The following is a 20856-nucleotide window of genomic DNA, read 5'->3' as shown; positions in this document are numbered from 1 at the left end:
TGCATACAAAACAAACAACACACACACACACACACACACACACACACACACACACACACACACACACACACACACACACACACACACACCAAATTGTACAAGGTGTGATTGTGATAAAATGGCTACCTTCCTCCCAAAACCATCTTTACTCCAGTTCAATACCTTCTCTGCACTCCAATCATATTTGTAACAGTTTTTCATTGTGTTGAAGTCATGTGCATGCAACCTGTGCATGCAACTTCTGAAGTCATCATTGCAGGAAGATCATGAAAAAAAAGACTATGTCCAAACAAATTTCCAGACCAATTAACACAAGCTGGACACACAAACTGGATTTAAGCTGATAAACAATTCTTGGATCGGGTTCCCAAGTCAGGATTCCCCACTCACTTTGGCATCCTTGGCGTAGTAAAGGGTACGGCCACGCAACTTGAAAAAGCGTCTCTTCCAGCGCTGAAAAGAGCTTGTCTGTTTGAGAAGAAAGCCTTCACGGATGCTGAGCTGTGTTGGGTCAAAACAAGAATACATCAGGCACAAGATGCAATCAACAATATGAATAGATAAAATAAATATGTAAAAGACATCGTGGAAGAACAAAATATGACTAGGAAGGCACAGAAGGATCTTCACTAGTGTGCAACAAATATTATTTCATAATCAAATACAATTATAAGTTATTTATACAAAGTTGTCATATCAATAAAGTTGCTCATACACAAAATAAAATTAACTTCTGTGGAAAGACGAAGGAGAGAGTTTAATCTTGCACAAGTAATAAAAAAGCATTTTTACCTCCGACATTTCGCAGGTATACAAGAGCATTGCATTGCTGTTGTTGTTAGGGTTGTTGTTGGGGGTCGATTTTTGAAATGTGCACCCATTGGTCGGACAGCTGCCAGACCCCACCCACATTTGTCACTTGACTCCACCCACTATGGCACCCAGACAAAATAATATGGCCGCCATCTTGGTTTTCCACTGGGCCTAAGACTTCAGGCATGTAGGCCTCTGCTGATTATACACTGCCTGGGTTTCTTGCATCAGATTTCCATTGACTTTCTTTAGTCAAGTGGTATTCACGACGAGGAACCCCAAAAAACCTAATCAAATAATATTAAGGTTTAATCAAGCCCGTCAGAACCCATGGTACATCAGACCGCATGGTAATCAAGCATTAGGTTACACAAATTCCTAAAAAACATCGTTTTATGTAATTTTTGAACAGCCTTCTAAAATACCCTATTGGGTTTTTTAAAACAGTCCATGACCGTGTGACGAATCAGCTCATTCTGATATAACCGTGGGGAGGGTGACATGGGTAAGAGGTGTCGAGTTAATTATTTCATCGCGCATTAAATGTGTTTCCCAAACGGCCATTACCAGATTTTGTCACAGGTTGTGACCACAATGCGGTCATTCTTGCTTTTTTAATGTAAAAGGATGTAGGGATGTTATTCCAAAAATATGTAAATAAAGTAGGGATGGATGGTCACAATAAATGATCATGTGAAACCATCTCTACATCTTTCTTTGAATAATGCTTATTCCCTGTCCATCCCAATATCCATTTGGAATGATAGTGTATGTTGATTGTTTCCATTCAAAAATTTGACCAGTGAAATAATAAACCGTTAAAATAAAACAAACACACACACACACACACAGGATTCAGCTTGCGTTTGTGGTAATTGTGAACCCAAATTGAGAGAGATATATAGTATCAAGGATGGTTTCACATGATAATTTATTGTGACCGTCCCTACCTTGTTTTCTTTGTCTGGAGCCTGGTGTTGGCTTAGCGGTTAGGGTGCCGGCTTGGGATCCTAGGATCCTGGGTTTGAATCACGGTCGATCGCTGAATTAACGCCAGGGGGGTTGACTCAGCCTGTCCTCCTTCCGAGGTCGGCAAATTGAGTATCAGTTCACTGGTGATTCCCTGTGTGTCTCAAGAGGCGACTAACAGGGTTGGCGGCAGGAAGGGCATCCGGCCATAAAACATTGCTTCAAAAAGGGGACCACGGTGCCCAAAAAAGGCCAACCCCTGCTCTGCGGGGGAAAATGGCCTCTAAAGGTGGTTCCTACCTTGTTTTCTTCTCAAACAGACAGTTCTGTCTACTTTGTGGGACCCTTTCAAGTTGTGAAACTTTTGATTAGTCATGGACCTTCCCACTGTTAAAATGCAGCAGATTCGTGTTTAATCCAAGTACTGATGCTTAAACCAATTTGAGTAGTGCCGTTTGAAAAGAAGAAGAAGAATTACAAATGGCCTGTTTTGGGTCTGTCAGTTTTGTAGCTCAGCAATGCTGTCCACAAGCTTCATGACTGATGTCGGATGTGAAATTCTCCGCAGACAACTAGTAGGTAGGTACTTTATAGGTTTGTGAGCTTGCATCTTGGTAGAGGATTTGTGCTGTATTAAACCTATGGAGTGCCCATGCCATCCCTACATAGGATGTCGACTGACTTCCTGATAACCATAGACATATTTGCCCAAACTAGTACACATACTCCCTACAGGAAGGGTCATGTTATTATCCTCTCTGATGTATATAGATTACAGTAGATCTAGACTCCGGTCAGTTAGTCTGTGGGAGACGTGACAAGCATATCGTTGTCAGGATTTCTCCCTTTCAGTTTCATGTTAAACAGCAGTAGTGACTGTTTCAAAAGGTAATCATATGTGTTTGTGGTATAGAATTTTTTTTTTTACTTCTGGTAGGGGTGCCCCACGCAATGGCACGATAAGCTATTTATACACGTGAACACAGCATTTGTCCAAGGAGGGAAAACCCCTTGGGGAAGGAGGATATTATTATTACAGTATTAATATTATTTTGTAATAATATTGTTATGGATACGGAGTACGGCTCTTCCCCTCAGCAAGAGGTGGTTAGCCCCTTGTCTTGTTAAGCTGACCGTCTCCGCTCCTGAAGCTACAACGTCCTTCCCGGACCGACGGTAGGTAGGGTTTGTTAGGCCTAGGGGTTCGCTACGTACCTAATTACTACCGCCAGCCGGGAACGAGGGAATAACTTCTGCTCGAACCACGGTTTTAGATGGACTAGTTGCCGAGCGGTTTTAGCAACCCGTAGTTCGAGTCGTTTAGCAAAGACTAACCCGATCCTGAACGTTGGCCAAATCGTGCCACAGGTATTCAATGATGGAAAAGACAAGGACGAACGGATGTGAAGGAAAGAAGGCAAGGTAGGAAAAACAGGATTTATTATTATTATACAAGACTAAAGGAAGAAAAGCAATCAAAGTAGTATACAGGGAAATGGAAGGATCAGAAGGACACAGAGCAATTTCTAGCTTATCTATACAGGCTTAACTTATACCCAGGGACAAGACACACAAAACAAACTCACGTACACGAATGGGGAATTGCAGATTGGATTGGCTGGAGGGAGAGGAAGGTGGGACCACAAGGCTGGAAGGTTTGGCAGGGCGCACAGCAAGCAGGTCCTCTCCGGGCTGGAAGCGAGCAAGGCGGCGGCAGCACGCGTACCTCGTTCGTTGCACGCGGCAGGGCTGGTTCTTGCCTCGACACGCCTCAGACTCTCTCTTGGTCTCTCTTGGCACCACCCTGCTCCTGCTGTATCTCTTCTCCTTCGCGATTTTGTCGCACGCATATAGCATATCTCGAGCGTGGGTGTGACACGCCCTCGTCTGTTTGGGTACCGCCCCCCCCCCCCCCCATGCTCTGTTTCGTGACCTTATATGGCAATGCCACGGTCTTGCTACCTTATTTGGGCATGGAGTCGAACAGCGCACTCCTCGTGGCGCGCCACGGACTTGTATCCTTATTTGGGCATGGGGCTGAACAGCCCCGGCCCTTCTGGCGCGCCCTGGGCTTGCCTCTTCCCGGCGACCCCGCCCTTCCTGTCCAAACAGAGCACGGAGCACAATTCATCATAGCAGTGAAGCTGCTTCCAAAGCCAGGCCAGTTTAGGTGAAACGCGCACCCCACGCTTGTCAAGCTGCTTTACCCAGAGAGGGAGAGTTTGGCTGGGAAATGTAATTATTGAAGGGGAGCTATCCTTATTTGATTCGGTGCAATGGAGTGTCAATTACTGAGCAACAGAGCCTTAAACTACATAGAATAAGAGAATAACTATTTAGAGGTTCTAAGATTGGCTAGGTGTATGCGATGAATTAACCAAGGGGACGACCTTTGACCTTTACGATTATGGAGGTATTTACACAAATCATGACATTTACAAAGAATTACAGGATTCTCAAATCCGTTACATTGCACCCTCCTTCCTTGAGGCACGTCCCGGGCCTATAAAAATTTAGCTTAATGTGGCACGTAGGTGTAATTCCCTCTACAATTAACCTGACCCTGAGTGCGACAATTTAAAAACACAAATAAGTATGTCCCTCTGCTGCATTGCACCCTACCTAACAGATTCACGCCCACAGGATAACCGAATTGCGGAATTATTTTCAAACTAAACATGAACGGTGGGGAGCATTATTTACAAGTGACGTTAATTGGACTATTTACAAAACGCAACCCAGGACCTGTGATTTTTCTTTTAGGGAAACAAAAAGAAATTCCTGTGGGAGGGGAGGAGACAGCATGCACTGCATCGACGCACCAGCACCAATAAAGAGCACCAAAACACCAAAGCACCAAAGCACCAATCAGTGCACAGTCATCACAGTTCAAATAAAAACAACACTGGTGGTCTTGTTCTTCGGCTCCCTCTGCTGGCCGTTGTTCTTCTTGATGTTGTCTTTCAATTATTTGTGATCTTCTTCGGCCATCGTGGCCGGTCCCAGCAGAGGGGCCATGCCCCAACCAGTGGGGTCCATAAGTGGTGCTTGGCCACAGACTGTGGTTCATAAGTGGTGCGTGGATGCAGGCAGCTGTGGTTGCGAGAGTTTTGGGCACACCGCGCGGCCCCTCGCACGCTCCCCTCAGTGCCCAGAGAGCACGACCCATGGGTCGGGGAAGGAAGACAGAGAAGACAGGTGAGCGAGGGGTAAGGTCACAAGGGTACACATCAATAAAGGCAATGCAAGGTGAGGTGCGCCTGGAGACTGAGCGGAGAAAAGCTCGTCCCTACCGTACGTCACCCCCCCTGTTACCTACTCTACCCTTGCCCTTACCCCATATTTACAAAAATCTACACATTTACAAATTCGTCGCTACCGTCACGTCTTCCCCATATCTCCCCTATGCCAAATTCGTCACAATCCCACTGTCTAACCAAATTTGCCATCATCCAAACTCATCATCAATCCTCATAAGGAGGGAGAGATGGAACAACAAAGCACAATGTCACACCCACGTCATGATGCGTCTCACAATCCAAACATTTTGCACAAAAAAATAACAACAACAAACCATGGCATGGTGTGGAGCACCGTCGTTACCTCAGGTGAGTGGATGCAGATGGTGCAAGGAGATTTCAATCCTAACTATCCTCTAAATGACTTTAACACACTTTACACTACCTGGGGTCTTTCCCTGCCAATCCATTGGCCATCTTACTCTATGCGGTTTTAAGAACCAAATTCCCATTGACCAAACTGTGGTGCTTCATCAATTTGGGGTCTCACTCCCCCGATTCAACTCCCTGTGCCTTTGCACAATTTCAGGACTGGGTCATGTGGCTCTCCCAGCAGGTCTACCCACCTGCACACCTCCACCACTGCAGTTGCCTCCGAGTTTACCTGCTCCTTACCCTAACCTATCTACCTGGGGAAGGCCCTCTGGCGTTCTCCCCACTCGGTGCCCTCTGGCACTGGGCTACCCGGGTCCGTCCTCCGGATCCTTGGGCCCCACCCACAACTCTAACGGCTCCCAGAGCCCACCTGTGGCCTCACCTGGCCGACATCCTCACAGTGGCGGAGTGCCCATTTAACTACACACACTAACAGGCCACACGCCCAGCCATTTCCACGACACTAATGCACCCATCCAAACACCATTCTTCCACCACGCACCACAGATGCTAATATCCAACCACAATTTACCTACTCCCTCTACCTAACTCTTAAACTACCCTACCCGGGTATTCGTGATAGGGGTCCACTTTTCCCCCATTCACACCTTCGCACCATCCACTCCACTCCACAGTTTCCACCATACTCACTCCACACCATCCATTCCATACTCCATATATTCCACACAACCATTCTCCATACACCTGTATTTGCACACCTGTGCCCATTTGCACACCTGGTGCTTCCTGCACCCTCCTTCCTCCAGGACCATTTGCTCAACACAACACACAATCACCAACTTCTCAGTCATACACTGCTCCATACACCTGTTCACTTGCACACCTGTGCAATCACACCTGGTGCCTCCTGCACCCTCCTTCCTCCCAGGCTTCTTCAATCATTCCATACAATGCACAACCACAATTGTTCCTCATGCACTGCTCCATACACTTCCACGCTCAATACAACTCACAATCACCTCCCACTTTTCACAATACACTTCCGAATACACTTTCAATTCTCAAACACACGGCATCATCTGATCTACCTGGTTTCCTTCTACCTAATTGAAATACACTTTCAATTCTCAAACACACGGCATCATCTGATCTACCTGGTTTCCTTCTAAAACTCGTGCTCCCCGTCGTACCTTTAAACTAAGCACATCCCACGTCATTAACAACCAACTACCCTCTCTATGTCCCCACTACCTGTCCAATGTCGCTACTTACCTCTACCGTTACCTATGGTCCTTTCTCTAGATCACTATACATTATCCTAACCCTCCCGGGCTAGTTTTCACTGCCAAACCCCATAGCTAGCGCTCATGTGCCCCATAGTGAGGGATGGTGGATTTGCCATCCCTCCACATCGGACATCTCACTACCAATTTTGCCATCAAATTTCAACCAATCAAAATTTGCCAATCACTGCCAATCCTATTCACTATTCTAAAATTTTGAATCCAAAACACTATCATCATCACAGTCTGCTATATCTGAGCCTCGGTGCGTCGTCACCTCATTAAAACTCGGCTTCACAAAGCCGAGCAATGAATTCGGGTGGTTTGGTCGCCTGCAGGTTGAATCCGTCCGGCATTCGGTTCAAGGGAGGCGGTTTGGTCGGGCCGAGATTCCACGCACCATCTCGGCGCGGATCCTTGCGGCCTCCGGCCCGATGGCTCAATCTCGCCCGGTCGGAACCCCGTCCCCGCCACAAGGGGGCACCGTTCCGATCCCTCCAACCTGTCCCTGAACCGGACCGGTCGCCTTGCCCGACAAGGCCCGGACTCGACCGTGCGGGGCGGAGCCAGGCCCGAATCGGCAACGACGCTTCGAAGAGAAGCGACGCAACACCGACCCGCGCCGGGCCTCGCATCCAACAAAGCGCACCGCGCACGCTATCCATCGCCCTAAACGCTGGCCCGGTCAACGTCGATGCCTTACTCGCATGCATACGCGACCCTTTTCACACTCACCAACCCCGGCGTTCCAACGCCGCCCGTACATTCCACACACTCCGTCCATTCCACCACCGCACTCCCTGTTACACACCACACCTCTCGCGCACCCTCTTGCGCACACTCGTCGTTCGCACACTTTGTTCCACACCTCTCCTCCGTTACGTCCTCCGTAACACTCACCATGGGCGTGCACTCCTGCATCCACCCACTCACGCGCTTCCATGGGCTCTCCCACACCCGCGCCACAACCAACTCAGGTGTGCTTTCTCGCACACTCTCCCCGTCCATCCCAAACATGCATCCTCGCACCCGCTCCTCCACCAACTCACTCTCCGGGTCACTCTCACCCTCTGTGTCACACTCCGTACACTCTGTTTCACACAGACCCTCCGACGTGCATTCTCGCTCGCACTCGGTTTCACACTCGTGCTTCATAACACGCTCATTCCCCGATGCACACCTTTTTTTCACAAGCGCGCCATTTCCACTCACACCACTCACAGGGGACCCTTCACCAACGCCCGGATGCTGTCTCGATCCCAATCGCACGACAATTCTCTTCGCGCCAAACACTCTTCTACAAAATCTCCCCGCACAATATACAGCACGACTCACCTTCGGGGTTCTTCTTCCTCCCTGCACCAACACCTGCAAATCTTTATAAGGATTAAGCACGGCATCAAGGTGTGAATTCAGACTTTGCACATAATCCATTCCTTCCTCCAACTGTTGCTCTTCTAAGTCTGTTGTCTCTACAATTTCAACTATACCCACTACTTTTTATTTACTCACCTCGACGACCGCTGGCTGTATTAAAATTCCCTCTTCTACCTCAGCGGTCGCCGGCTTTTCCATACCCCGGGTCGCAATGTCTACCCCGGTCCAGTTACCTGTGCTTTTCTCCGACTCACTCAACCTGCGCTCCTCGAGTCGCGTTACCTCCTCGTGCACCTGTGGGACCTGCTCGCCCAACCTGTGGTCTCTGTCCCTCTCCGCTTCCCTTACTTCATATGCGGCTCTGTCCCTCGCCAGTCCCTCAGTTATTTATTTGGCTTGGGCAGTTATGTCCCCCATTTGGTCCCCCAAGTGCTGCCCCATTCTATCCATTTTTGCATCCAGTTGGGTCAGGAATAATCTAAAATCAAACCCGATTGGCACAGCGGCCCCAGCTGCCACCACGAGCTCGACCCCCGCGGCGCCGCCATTTTGTGCCTCTGCAACCACGTGCGCGAGGGCGCCATCTTGTGCACCTGATACCTCTGCAACCACATCCTCACTGCTCTCCTCTTCCCTCTCCCCCATATACATTTCCCTGGGGTCCTGGGTCGACTCTACCCCTTCTATCTCTACCCCCACCGGCATCCGATCGTCTTGACTATCCATGGCACGATTTTAAATTTGGGATATAAAATAAAATTTTGGCCACTCGTAATTTGAGTGCGTTAAACGCACTTCAGGTCCGAATCTCGCTCCTGACACCAATTGTTACGGATACGGAGTACGGCTCTTCCCCTTACCAAGAGGTGGTTAGCCCCTTGTCTTGTTAAGCTGACCGTCTCCACTCCTGAAGCTACAACGTCCTTCCCGGACCGACGGTAGGTAGGGTTTGTTAGGCCTAGGGGTTCGCTACGTACCTAATTACTACCGCCAGCCGGGAACGAGGGAATAACTTCTGCTCGAACCACGGTTTTAGATGGACTAGTTGCCGAGCGGTTTTAGCAACCCGTAGTTCGAGTCGTTTAGCAAAGACTAACCCGATCCTGAACGTTGGCCAAATCGTGCCACAGGTATTCAATGATGGAAAGGACAAGGACGAACGGATGTGAAGGAAAGAAGGCAAGGTAGGAAAAACAGGATTTATTTATTATTATACAAGACTAAAGGAAGAAAAGCAATCAAAGTAATATACAGGGAAATGGAAGGATCAGAAGGACACAGAGCAATTTCTAGCTTATCTATACAGGCTTAACTTATACCCAGGGACAAGACACACAAAACAAACTCACATACACGAATGGGGAATTGCAGATTGGATTGGCTGGAGGGAGAGAAAGGTGGGACCACAAGGCTGGAAGGTTTGGCACAGCAAGCAGGTCCTCTCCGGGCTGGAAGCGAGCAAGGCGGCGGCGGCACACGTATCTCGTTCGTTGCACGCGGCAGGACTGGTTCTTGCCTCGACACGCCTCGGGCTCTCTCTTGGTCTCTCTTGGCACCACCCTGCTCCTGCTGTATCTCTTCTTCTTCGCGATTTTGTCGCACGCATATAGCATATCTCAAGCGCGGGTGTGACACGCCCTCGTCTGTTTGGGTACCACCCTCCCTCGTGCTCTGTTTCGTGACCTTATATGGCAATGCCACGGTCTTGCTACCTTGTTTGGGCATGGAGTCGAACAGCGCGCCCCTCGTGGCGCGCCACTGGCTTGTATCCTTATTTGGGCATGGGGCTGAACAGCCCGCCCCTCGTGGCGCGCCCTGGGCTTGCCTCTTCCCGGCGACCCCGCCCTTCCTGTCCAAACAGAGCACGGAGCACATATTCATCATAGCAGCGAACGCCGCTTCCAAAGCCAGGCCAGTTGAGGGGGCGCGCACCCCACGCTTGTCAAGCTGCTTTACCCAGAGAGGGAGAGTTTGTCTGGGAAATGTAATTATTGAAGGGGAGCTATCCTTATTTGATTCGGTGCAATGGAGTGTCAATTACTGGGCAACAGAGCCTTAAACTACATAGAATAAGAGAATAACTATTTAGAGGTTCTAAGATTGGCTAGGTGTATGCGATGAATTAACCAAGGGGACGACCTTTGACCTTTACGATTATGGAGGTATTTACACAAATCATAACATTTACAAAGAATTACAGGATTCTCAAATCCGTTACAATATTGATATTATGCTATTATCATTTCAACTCAACAACGAACCATGTTCATACATGTTATTACTTTTGTTATTAGAAGTGACCTTGGAAAAACGCCATAATTAGCTATCTTAACACGTATATACACCTCAACACGAACATCACCCAAGGGGATGGGATCAAATGAAGTCGCTACTGCCTCCATCATGTGACCCCTAGTCCTTCTGTCAAGTTTGGTTGAGATTGGATAAGTAATGACCGAATGTATCGCGGTCAAAAAGACAGACAGACAGACAGACCCCAAATTGCGTATTTTAGAATGATGATGCATTAAGTAAATTAGTGGGGTCACCCGTGGGAATCCCACGGGCATGGAAGTGTATCGTTGCAATCGGTGCAGCCGTTTTTGCGGTACCCGGGACTGGACAATAACGTTAGGTGGGAGTCCAAACCTGAAAATAATGGAGACCAAAGCTGAAATTGGAAAACAATATAGCCTATTTTACTCCAGGAGGTCCCAGGATTACCAACACAAAATATCGTTGCGATAGGTTCAGCCGTTTTTGCGGTACCTGAGAACAGACGGATGGACATTTGGTGAATTATAGTAAGATGGAATGCTTGAAAATAGGAGTTATGGTGTCCCTTTGCCCAACTGGAATCCAACTTTTTTTTCCTACTGGTATGCATACGAACGGTGGCCACATCTGCTGAGTTATCCTTCCATCCTTGCAGAGTTGTCCATGTGTACAAGCAGGCTTTCTGAGTTGCCATCATCGCAATCGTTCCGCAATGCCTGACATTTATTTATCTCTCAAACCACTCAGAGACATTAAGGCCACTTCCAATTCCTCACTGTCCATTGCCATCTTTTCCCTCATGCTTCTCAGCCAGCTTGTTGCCCAAAATGCGAAACCATTATCCAAACCTCCTGAGGTTTCACTGCGGGGACTCCTTGAGCAAAGCCTGATGCTCTGAGCCGGCTTTTACGCGACACAGCCAGGATCCTGCACTTCAATGGACCATCGGGAGGGAAGCACCTGCACTCTTTTCAGAGATGCAAGTGCACAGCATGCATGCACATACATCTTTCACGAGTTTGCATCCCCCTCAACAATATGAACCCAGATCCTGGGTTGCTTGTTGTCGAAGATCTGTGTGAAACTGAAGTTCTTCGATACGTCTGTACATTGACCGACAAAAGCCAAATAACTAATATACGCAGCACCGAAGGGCCTGTAGTGCACAGACAAATGATAAATACAAAGCGAGTCCGTGGGCATGCAAGAATTGTGCTAAAAACATGCTTGGATTGGTAAGACATAAACATGCAAATCATTTGCAAGCACAAACATCAAAGCATGAACCAAACTTACCTCCAAACACCCAGCCATACTCGAATATCCAATGGGTGGTTGGACTAGTCTGGATCCTGTTAAGAATCGAATAGCGAGTTGATCCTAATCCAGTTCTGCTGCTTGTGGTGGTGACGATCACAAACCAGATTTTCAACTACAGGCTCAGGCCAATTGTGAGCGATGGCAGAAGAGAGTTGGGGCATCCAATGTATAGTTCAGGAGCCAGTTAAGTTATCCGATTGTTCCGAGCTCAACAACGAACCCGTGTTCATACATCGGTGCAGCAACGGAATCTCACATTGTGATGCAACTCCAAAGCCTGTCTGCAATTGAGCGCTGTGAAATAGAGCTCGTGCCCCTCATTGGTTGGATCGTGGACCAATGGTAAGGTGAAAAAGGGGGGCATTTTTCAGGAGTGTCATGCCAACATGTGGCTGGAATGGCCAAATGTTCAAGGAGATGGGTTTTAATTGTCAGAGCTCCCGTCAAGACAAAATCCCACATTGAAAAACAACAACATATTAGTGGCTGGTGTTTGAAGCAGGCTCACACAAAATGTAAGGAAATGAGATTGTGCGTTATTATCATTCACAGGCAGGCCTAGTAATTGGGTTTTCACATGCACCCAAGCATTACTGTCGCCTCCGGCTTCAGGAAAAAACAGCCTTTCATTGCAAAGCTTCCAGGTTAAGTGTTTTGCCAATATCTGGCAGGCCTACCTAAGAACCAGACACTGCACTGGTACAATTGGTGGTAGCATGACTGGACCATTGTCCTTTTTAGTAGTATCTCCAAGTTCACCCGGTGCCCAGCAACCAGATATCGCATTTCAACACCAGACATGTGGAACTAGTCAACCCAAAAGTCACAACGTAATCCTCTCAGACCATGAATGAAATTGTTTGTTAAGCATTGTAATAACAGCATTTAAATATAATTAATATGGCAGATTCTGGTGTTGGCCTATCGGTTAAAGTGGCTGGCTTGATCTGAGGGTGCTGAGTTTGAGCACCTGTCGTGCCGTTGAAATAACACCAGGTGGGTTGACTCTGCCTGTCATCCTTCTGAGGTCGGGCAAATGAGTACCAGGTTACTGTTAATGAATAGGGGAGCACAGATACCATCCTGGCAGACTGAAGCAGCACAGACGCGCTACCAGAAAATGCAATAGCGGCACAGACGCGCTACCAGTAAATGCAATGGCAGCACAGACGCGCTACCAGAAAATGCAATAGCGCACAGACGCGCTACCAGCAAATGCAATAGTGGCACAGACGCGCTACCAGAAAATGCAATAGCGCACAGATGCGCTACCAGAAAATGCAATAGCACACAGACGCACCACCAGAAAATGCAATAGCGGCACAGACGCGCTACCAGCAAATGCAATAGTGGCACAGACGCGCTACCAGCAAATGCAATAGTGGCACAGACGTGCTACCAGAAAATGCAATAGCGCACAGACGCGCTACCAGAAAATACAATAGCGGCACAGACGCGCTACCAGAAAATGCAATAGCGGCACAGACGCGCTACCAGAAAATGCAATAGCGGCACAGACGCGCTACCAGAAAATGCAATAGCGGCACAGATGCGCTACCAGAAAATGCAATAGCGCACAGACGCGCTACCAGATAATGCAATAGCGGCACAGACGCGCTACCAGTAAATGCAATAGCAGCACAGACGCGCTCCCAGAAAATGCAATAGCGGCACAGACGTGCTACCAGAAAATGCAATAGCGGCACAGACGTGCTACCAGAAAATGCAATAGCGGCACAGACGCGCTACCAGCAAATGCAATAGTGGCAGAGACACGCTACCAGAAAATGCAATAGCGGCACAGACGCGCTATCAGAAAATGCAATAGCGGCACAGACGCGCTACCAGCAAATGCAATAGCGGCACAGACGCGCTACCAGAAAATGCAATAGCGGCACAGACGCGCTACCAGAAAATGCAATAGCGGCACAGACGCGTTTCCAGAAAATGCAATAGTGGCACAGTCGCACTATCAGCAAATGCAATAGCGGCACAGACGCGCTACCAGAAAATGCAATAGCGGCACAGACGAGCTACCAGAAAATTATGCAGCCAAGTAGCCACAGGCTGCATACGAACCACCACCATTGATATGGCCTACATAACCAATACCAATGGTGGAATATTAGAAACAAGTATCGGCAACATAAGGGTTTCATTTGTGAAATCAGACTGCTTTGGACAGTTCCGTCTTGAGCAAATATCACGTCTCACCCCAATTTTTATTTACCAGCACAGTCCTCAGAGAGAATACAATTACATTTTCTGTTTCTGTAAACATCCATGCAATTTGATTTCACATATTATTTCTTCTACAATCACACAATATCAGTAATATTTTCAGACCACTGTTGCAAAGCACACGTCTTTATCATATACTATGCAGTACGAGCACCAGAGTTGTACCATGATGTCCCAACACACAATCTGTCCGGTCCTTATCATGAGCCGGGGCCCCGCTTGGCCAGACATGTGAAATCAATGATTGTGAGAACCCCGGACCCGATGGCCCGCACAGCCGAACGCGTGAACCGAGCGACTGCAGGAATCAGTCGGACGTCAGGGAAATGAACGCAGCACAAAAGGATAGGATAGGCCGATAATGATGTGTCTGAGATGTCGTGAGTGAGCCATACTGAAGAGGTCAAGACTCAAGATGACTTTATCATAGGCCTAAAGAAACAATGGAAGTTCATAAAAACATAAGCTCCAACAAACACAAATTTTGATGACGATGTGGAAAGAGTTAATTAAGATATTGAAGAAGCAATGGATACCAGTGCTGGTTATACTGGATTTATAATTCATAGCGTATCCTTAACCACAGCATACTGGAACACAACGATAGGAAGAGAAAGGATATCTGTGGCGGTTGGCCCAATTGGGCTTGGTGAAATGAGGTTACGGATGTGCCATAAAGTACAATCTTCTGTTTTTACCCCTTTACCTTATCTGACCCTACCACTAAAAAGTCCCCACCTCCGGGGCATGAACCGGAAATCAAATCCATATTTCATGTGTCCCCCCAATGTTGATTGCATACGCAAAGCTTCATTTTTAAAAACGTTTTAAATGCACCCGTAGTTGCATTTTTTTGGTGTATGACCTTTTGACCCCGCGCCCAGGGGGCGGGACTAAAAATTCGACTGGTCTTGCTCCTTCGTACTATTTGGTATCATAACTCCCAAGTTTAGTGAACTCCTGCACAACCATTTAGGAGCAGATACAGTGATGGACAGATGGACAGATGGACAGACGGACAGACGACAATATCCCCCCGCATTTGTTTTTTTTGAAAGAGCATGGGAATAATAATAATAGCTTCCCAGTACAAAAGGAAAGTACAGTAATTAATAAGATCCTTAAGAATAATAATTGGCAACACTTTAAAAAACCACAAAGATTAAAAAAACAAATAAGATGGCAGAATGGATACAAAATTCTTTGCACGTTTGAGGTCGTCCGCCAGGGCACCATGGGAAGTCAAGCATTAAGATGATTATGATGGACCTAAAAAAACTCAACTTGGTTATGGAAATTATGGCAGCGATTAAACGGCTTCTGAAATCGAATGGCACTAACGTTGCGATGGAATTGCTTAAACGACTCAAAAAACAAGCAATTATGCAAGAGGAAGGAAGCCTCAAAAACCCTTTCGGAAGTAATGAAGATATGTGAAATTTTTTTTTTTTTTGTATGCAAGATCGAGGCTCGTGAAAGAGCTGACATTAATCACACAAAGACAAACCGACAGATAAAACATATAATAAGGGGAGCGGTAGACAAGATGGCGAGAAGGGGGGGGAGGACACAAACACAACATTTGAGAGCAGAAACATCGGGAGAAATGTGGGAGGGAGAGGGCTTTGGGGGAGGAGGGCATGGGAAGGGGGGGGGGTGGGATAGGTATAAAACATATGGACACTGCAAGGACTTCCAGGAAAGAAGTTGGAATTTCAAAAAAAAGTGGATCTGGGGTGAATCAGCGGGGGTAGAAAAGATCAAGGTTTTGGATGGGGGAAGATAAGAGATGGTGGTGAACAGCTGTTTTAAATACCTGGAGGGAGGAGTGGGATTGAAGGGAGTGTGGGAGTTTGTTCCAGAGGCGGGAGAAAAGAGGAATGAAAGAGTGAAAGTGAGCAGAGAGCCTAGATTTCGGCAGTTTAACCATAAGAGGGTTGCTGGCAGATCTTGTGCGACCTGTAGGAATATTTGGGGGACAGAGCACAGAGAGAGCTGGGGGAGCAAGGCCGGAGAGGAGTCGGTAGAAGACAGAAAGACCACCAACCTGCCTGCGGTGAGTGAGTGAAAGGCCCTCGGAGTTAGCTTCATCGCGGGAGATTCTAATGATTCTGAAAGCTTTGGTTTCAACAGCGTGAAGTCGAGCTAGGTGTGAGGCAGGAGCATCGGCCCATAGGGGAGAACAGTATTCCATTGAGCTGCGGATGAAAGCCTTGTATGTGGTGAGGAGCTCAGGTGTGCCAAGGAAGGACTTCGCACGACGGAGGATTCCCAGTCGGCGACTGGCTTTGGAGGCCAGCTTGGAAATGTGGTTTTCCCAAGAAAGATCCTGGCAGATCGTGAGCCCCAAAAGCTTGAGCGACAGAACTTCTTGGAGAGGATTGTTGAGAAAGTAGATGGGAGGGTTTTCCAGTCGGTCTTTTCAGAGAGACATAGTAAGAGTGTGAGATTTGTCAGGATTGAAAGACATGTTCCACTTGTTTGCCCAGTCTGTGATTTTGTCCAGGTCTTCAGAGAGTGAGGAGGCTGCAGACTGCCGATTTGAAGGAAGAGGAATCGAGCGGCAGAGAGTGGAGTCATCAGCAGAGAGATAGAGAGGATTTTTCAGAGTCAGAGAGATCATTGATAAAGACCAGAAAAAGCACAGGGCCCAGAACACTACCTTGGAGAACTCCAGCCTGAACAGGAAGGGGAGATGAGAGAAATCCATTCAGGGCCACACGTTGACTACGACCAGAGAGGAAGTCCGCAAGCAAATTACAAGAAGACTTAAGAACATCAATGTTTGGCCTATCCCAATCCCAAAAGGAAGAAAATCCCATGGGTCGCAAGGACTTGTACAGCTTTGTCCATGACCGAATGCAAGGAAAGATTGATGACAAAATTGGCAAACAATATGGCTTCAGAAGTGGTGAGCGTACAACAAATGCCACCACGAACTGAAGCCCAAAAGAGAAACTACTATCCTCAAGGCCCTCACTTTGGCACGCTGGCCTCCAAAGCCAGTCGCCGACTGGGCATCCTCCGTCGTGCGAAGTCCTTCCTTGGCACACCTGAGCTCCTCACCACATACAAGGCTTTCATCCGCAGCTCAATGGAGTACTGCTCTCCCCTCTGGGCCAGTGCTCCTGCCTCACACCTAGCTCGTCTTCACGCTGTTGAAACCAAAGCTTTCAGAATCATTGGAATTTCCTGCGATGAAGTTAACTCCGAGGGCCTTTCACTCACTCACCGCAGGCAGGTTGGTGGTCTTTCTGTCTTCTACCGACTCCTCTCCGGCCTCGGTCCCCCCGCTCTGTCTGTGCTCTGTCCCCCAAATATTCCTTCAGGTCGCACAAGATCTGCCTGAAACCCTCTTATGGTTAAACTGCCAAAATCTCGGCTCTCTGCTCACCTTCACTCCTTCATTCCTCTTTTCTCCCGCCTCTGGAACAAACTGCCTCACTCTCTTCAATCCCACTCCTCCCTCCAGGTCTTTAAAACAGCTGTTCACCACCATATCTTATCTTCCCCCATCCAAAACCTTGATCTTTTCTACCCCCCCTAATTCACCCCAGAGTCCTTGCAGTGTTCATATGTTTTATACCTCTCCCTCCCCCCCCCCCACGTCCTCTCGATGTCCCTGCCCTCAAATGTTGTGTTTGTGTCCTTCCCCCTCTCTCCCCATCTTGTCTGCCACTCCCCTTGTTTTTTGTGTTTTGTGTGTCGGTTTGAGTTTTTGTGTGATTAATGTTAGCTCTTTCACGAGCCTCGATCTTGTATACAAAAAAAACAAACAAACAAAAAAACTGGGGAAAGGTTCGAGCCCAAGTCGTCGCAAACCGGTTGCTCAGGTCTGACTGACCTGAGCTGAATTGGGAAGGAATTTGAAATTTGTCCAGGGGGCCGGTTATATGGTAACTCGGCGACTCTTCGGGAAAAAATACCGATTGATCAATGACATCCAACATCTAATTTTTTTTTGTTTGTTTTGTATACAAGATCGATGCTCGTGAAAGAGCTAACATCAATCACAAAAAAAAACAATCGGACAAACAAAACATACAATAAAGGGAGAGGGAGACAGGATGGGGAGAGAGAAGGAAGCACACAAGTACAACATTTGAGAGCAGGGACATCGGGAGATCTGTGGGAGGGAGAGGGCTTCCAGACGCGACCAGACGGAACACCAGCTCAACGTCCATGAATGAGTCGGCATACTTTGCGATGCAACAACTTGCCTGCGATGCACCAACTGACAGTTGGTCGTTCGGTTGATTAATCTAACCAAGAGAAGACAGCTCAGAGGTAAGTGTGCTCCTTCTATACCATCCTGGCAAACTGGAGCTCTGATGAGAAAGATTCATCGAAATGGGACAAGTACATCAAACTTGTCACATATCAAATTGACTTTTGCAAAGCATTCAAACAGAATTTACAACCGCAAACGGTACAATACGTCAAGATCCGCGGTGATTGGCGGACACAAGCTCTAGATAACCACACAACTAGACTCTGGAATGAGAAGGTGACTCCAAATGTGATGAAAGTGAAAATCCAGTTGAGATCAAGACAGGGATTTATGATATCACCAATTTCATTCAACATCGACACCCGTTTCTATTAAATGGGCTCAATCGAAGAAACAGGAGGACCTATCAAGATGAACGGCAAATGGGTGAACAGCATTAGCCATGGAGATGACAAATTGTTGTTGACCGATTCAGAAGTTTGATTAAATTTGTGAAGATTTTATGTTAATCCAGAAATACTACAACGTCACTCGGAAGAGCGAATACCTCCACCAGGCTGAACAGTTTATGTTTTGTATCCCACTGATAGGCCGGATCTGGATTCGGACCTGAATCAAAATCTAATCGGCTTGTTCTTACCACACACCCAACCTCTCCACCAAGTTTCGTCCGAATCCGTCCACAACTTTTTGAGATATCCCGCTATATGTTGGTTTTAGCCCGATCACTCAATGATGAAGAATCACTTAAAAAAGAAAATAATTCTCATATCCGAATCCATATTCAGATCTTCACCATAATCGAATCTATTTGTCCTTGTCCGACACCCAACCGGTCCACCAAGTTTCGTCCAAATCCATCCACAATTTTTTGAGATATCCTGCTATGTATCGTTTTTGGCCCTATCTGCCAATGGTGAACAATCACTTAAGTAATTAAATAAATATCGCATCCGAATCCATATTCAGATTTTTTTTTTTTTTTTTTTTTTTTTTTTTTTTTTGTATACAAGATCGAGGCTCGTGAAAGAGCGAACATTAATCACACAGAAAGACAAACAGACAAACCGACACAGAAAACAAATAACATCGGGAGCGGTAGACAAGATGGGGAGAGAGGGGGAAGGACACAAACACAACATTTGAGAGCAGGGACCGAGAGACATGGAGACATCGAGAGATCTGTGGGAGGGAGAGGGCTTTGGGGGGGAGGCATGGGAATGGGGGGTGGGAGAGGTATAAAACATATGGACACTGCCAGGACTTCCAGGAAAGAAGTTGGAATTTCAAACAAGGTGGATCTGGGGTGAATTAGTGGGGGTAGAAAAGATCAAGGTTTTGGATGGGGGAAGATAAGAGATGGTGGTGAACAGCTGTTTTAAAGACCTGGAGGGAGGAGTGGGATTGAAGGGAGTGTGGGAGTTTGTTCCAGAGGCGGGAGAAAAGAGGAATGAAAGAGTGAAGGTGAGCAGAGAGCCGAGATTTCGGCAGTTTAACCATCAGAGGGTTGCTGGCAGATCTTGTGCGACCTGTAGGAATATTTGGGGGACAGAGCACAGAGAGAGCTGGGGGAGCAAGGCCGGAAGAGGAGTCGGTAGAAGACAGAAAGACCACCTACCTGCCTGCGGTGAGTGAGTGAAAGGCCCTCAGAGATAGCTTCATCGCAGGAGATTCCAATGATTCTGAAAGCTTTGGATTGAACAGCGTGAAGCCGAGCTAGGTGTGAGGCAGGAGCACCAGCCCATAGGGGAGAACAGTATTCCATTGAGCTGCGGATGAAAGCCTTGTATGTGGTGAGGAGCTCAGGTGTGCCTAGGAAGGACTTCGCACGACGGAGGATGCCCAGTCGGCGACTGGCTTTGGAGGCCAGCTTGGAAATGTGGTTTTCCCAAGAAAGATCATGGCAGATAGTGAGACCCAAAAGCTTGAGCGACAGAACTTCTTGGAGAGGATTGTTGAGAAAGTAGATGGGAGGGTTGTCCAGTCGATCTTTTCGGAGAGACATAGTAAGAGTGTGAGATTTGTCAGGATTGAAAGACATGTTCCACTTGTTTGACCAGTCTGTGATTTTGTCCAGGTCTTCAGAGAGTGAGGAGGCTGCAGACTGCCGATCTGAGGGAAGAGGAATGGAGCGGCAGAGAGTGGAGTCATCAGCAAAGAGATAGAGAGGATTTTCCAGAGAGTCGGAGAGATCATTGATAAAGACCAGAAAAAGCACAGGGCCCAGCACACTGCCTTGGGGAACTCCAGCCTGAACAGGAAGGGGAGATGAGAGAAATCCATTCAGGGCCACACGTTGACTACCACCAGAGAGGAAGTCCGCAAGCCATGCATGGAGATTTCCATGGATACCATAGGAGGAAAGTTTGGTGAGCAGAGCTGGGTGCCAGACCGTATCGAAGGCACGTGATATGTCAAGGGAGACAGCTCTGATTTCCTGTTTGGCATTGAGGACCTCCATCCATTGTTGAGACAGCAGAAGCAGCATGTCCAGAGTAGAGTGACCTGGTCTGAAACCAAATTGATGATCAGAGATCAAGCCATTGGAGAAGAGGATAGATTTCATATCCGAAGCAATGATGGATTCCATGACTTTGCTGATAATTGGGAGCAGGCTGATTGGTCTGTAGTTGCAAGGATCTGTTTTTGCACCTTTTTTGTGTAAAGCGGTAATGTTTGCTGATTTCCAGGATGCTGGCAGATGACCTTG

General features: G+C 47.5%; 2 protein-coding genes across 10 annotated transcripts in view; one reads left to right on the top strand and one right to left on the bottom strand.

Annotated features, from left to right (window-relative positions):
* DHRS12 (dehydrogenase/reductase 12) overlaps positions 1 to 20856 on the top strand; it is a 275332-nt gene that overhangs the window by 47536 nt on the left and 206940 nt on the right. The gene's annotated exons all lie outside the window — the stretch shown is intronic.
* DGKD (diacylglycerol kinase delta) overlaps positions 1 to 20856 on the bottom strand; it is a 193300-nt gene that overhangs the window by 128133 nt on the left and 44311 nt on the right. For 7 of the 9 annotated variants that reach the window (XM_068117345.2, XM_078777884.1, XM_068117347.2 and 4 more), the window contains exon 2: positions 391 to 501. In XM_068117345.2, the coding sequence (XP_067973446.2) occupies positions 391 to 501 (111 nt within the window). Of the gene's footprint in view, positions 1 to 390; positions 502 to 11650; positions 11931 to 20856 lie in introns of those variants that run through there. The other 2 variants (XM_068117344.2, XM_078777886.1) reach the window with 1 other exon arrangement.

This window comes from Myxine glutinosa, chromosome 5 (genome assembly GCF_964187855.1).
Source record: "Myxine glutinosa chromosome 5, kmMyxGlut1.1, whole genome shotgun sequence".
NCBI classification, from domain to species: Eukaryota; Metazoa; Chordata; class Myxini; order Myxiniformes; family Myxinidae; genus Myxine; species Myxine glutinosa.
The sequence above is the reverse complement of the archived record's forward strand: the minus strand, read 5'-3'. Positions and strand labels throughout refer to the sequence as shown.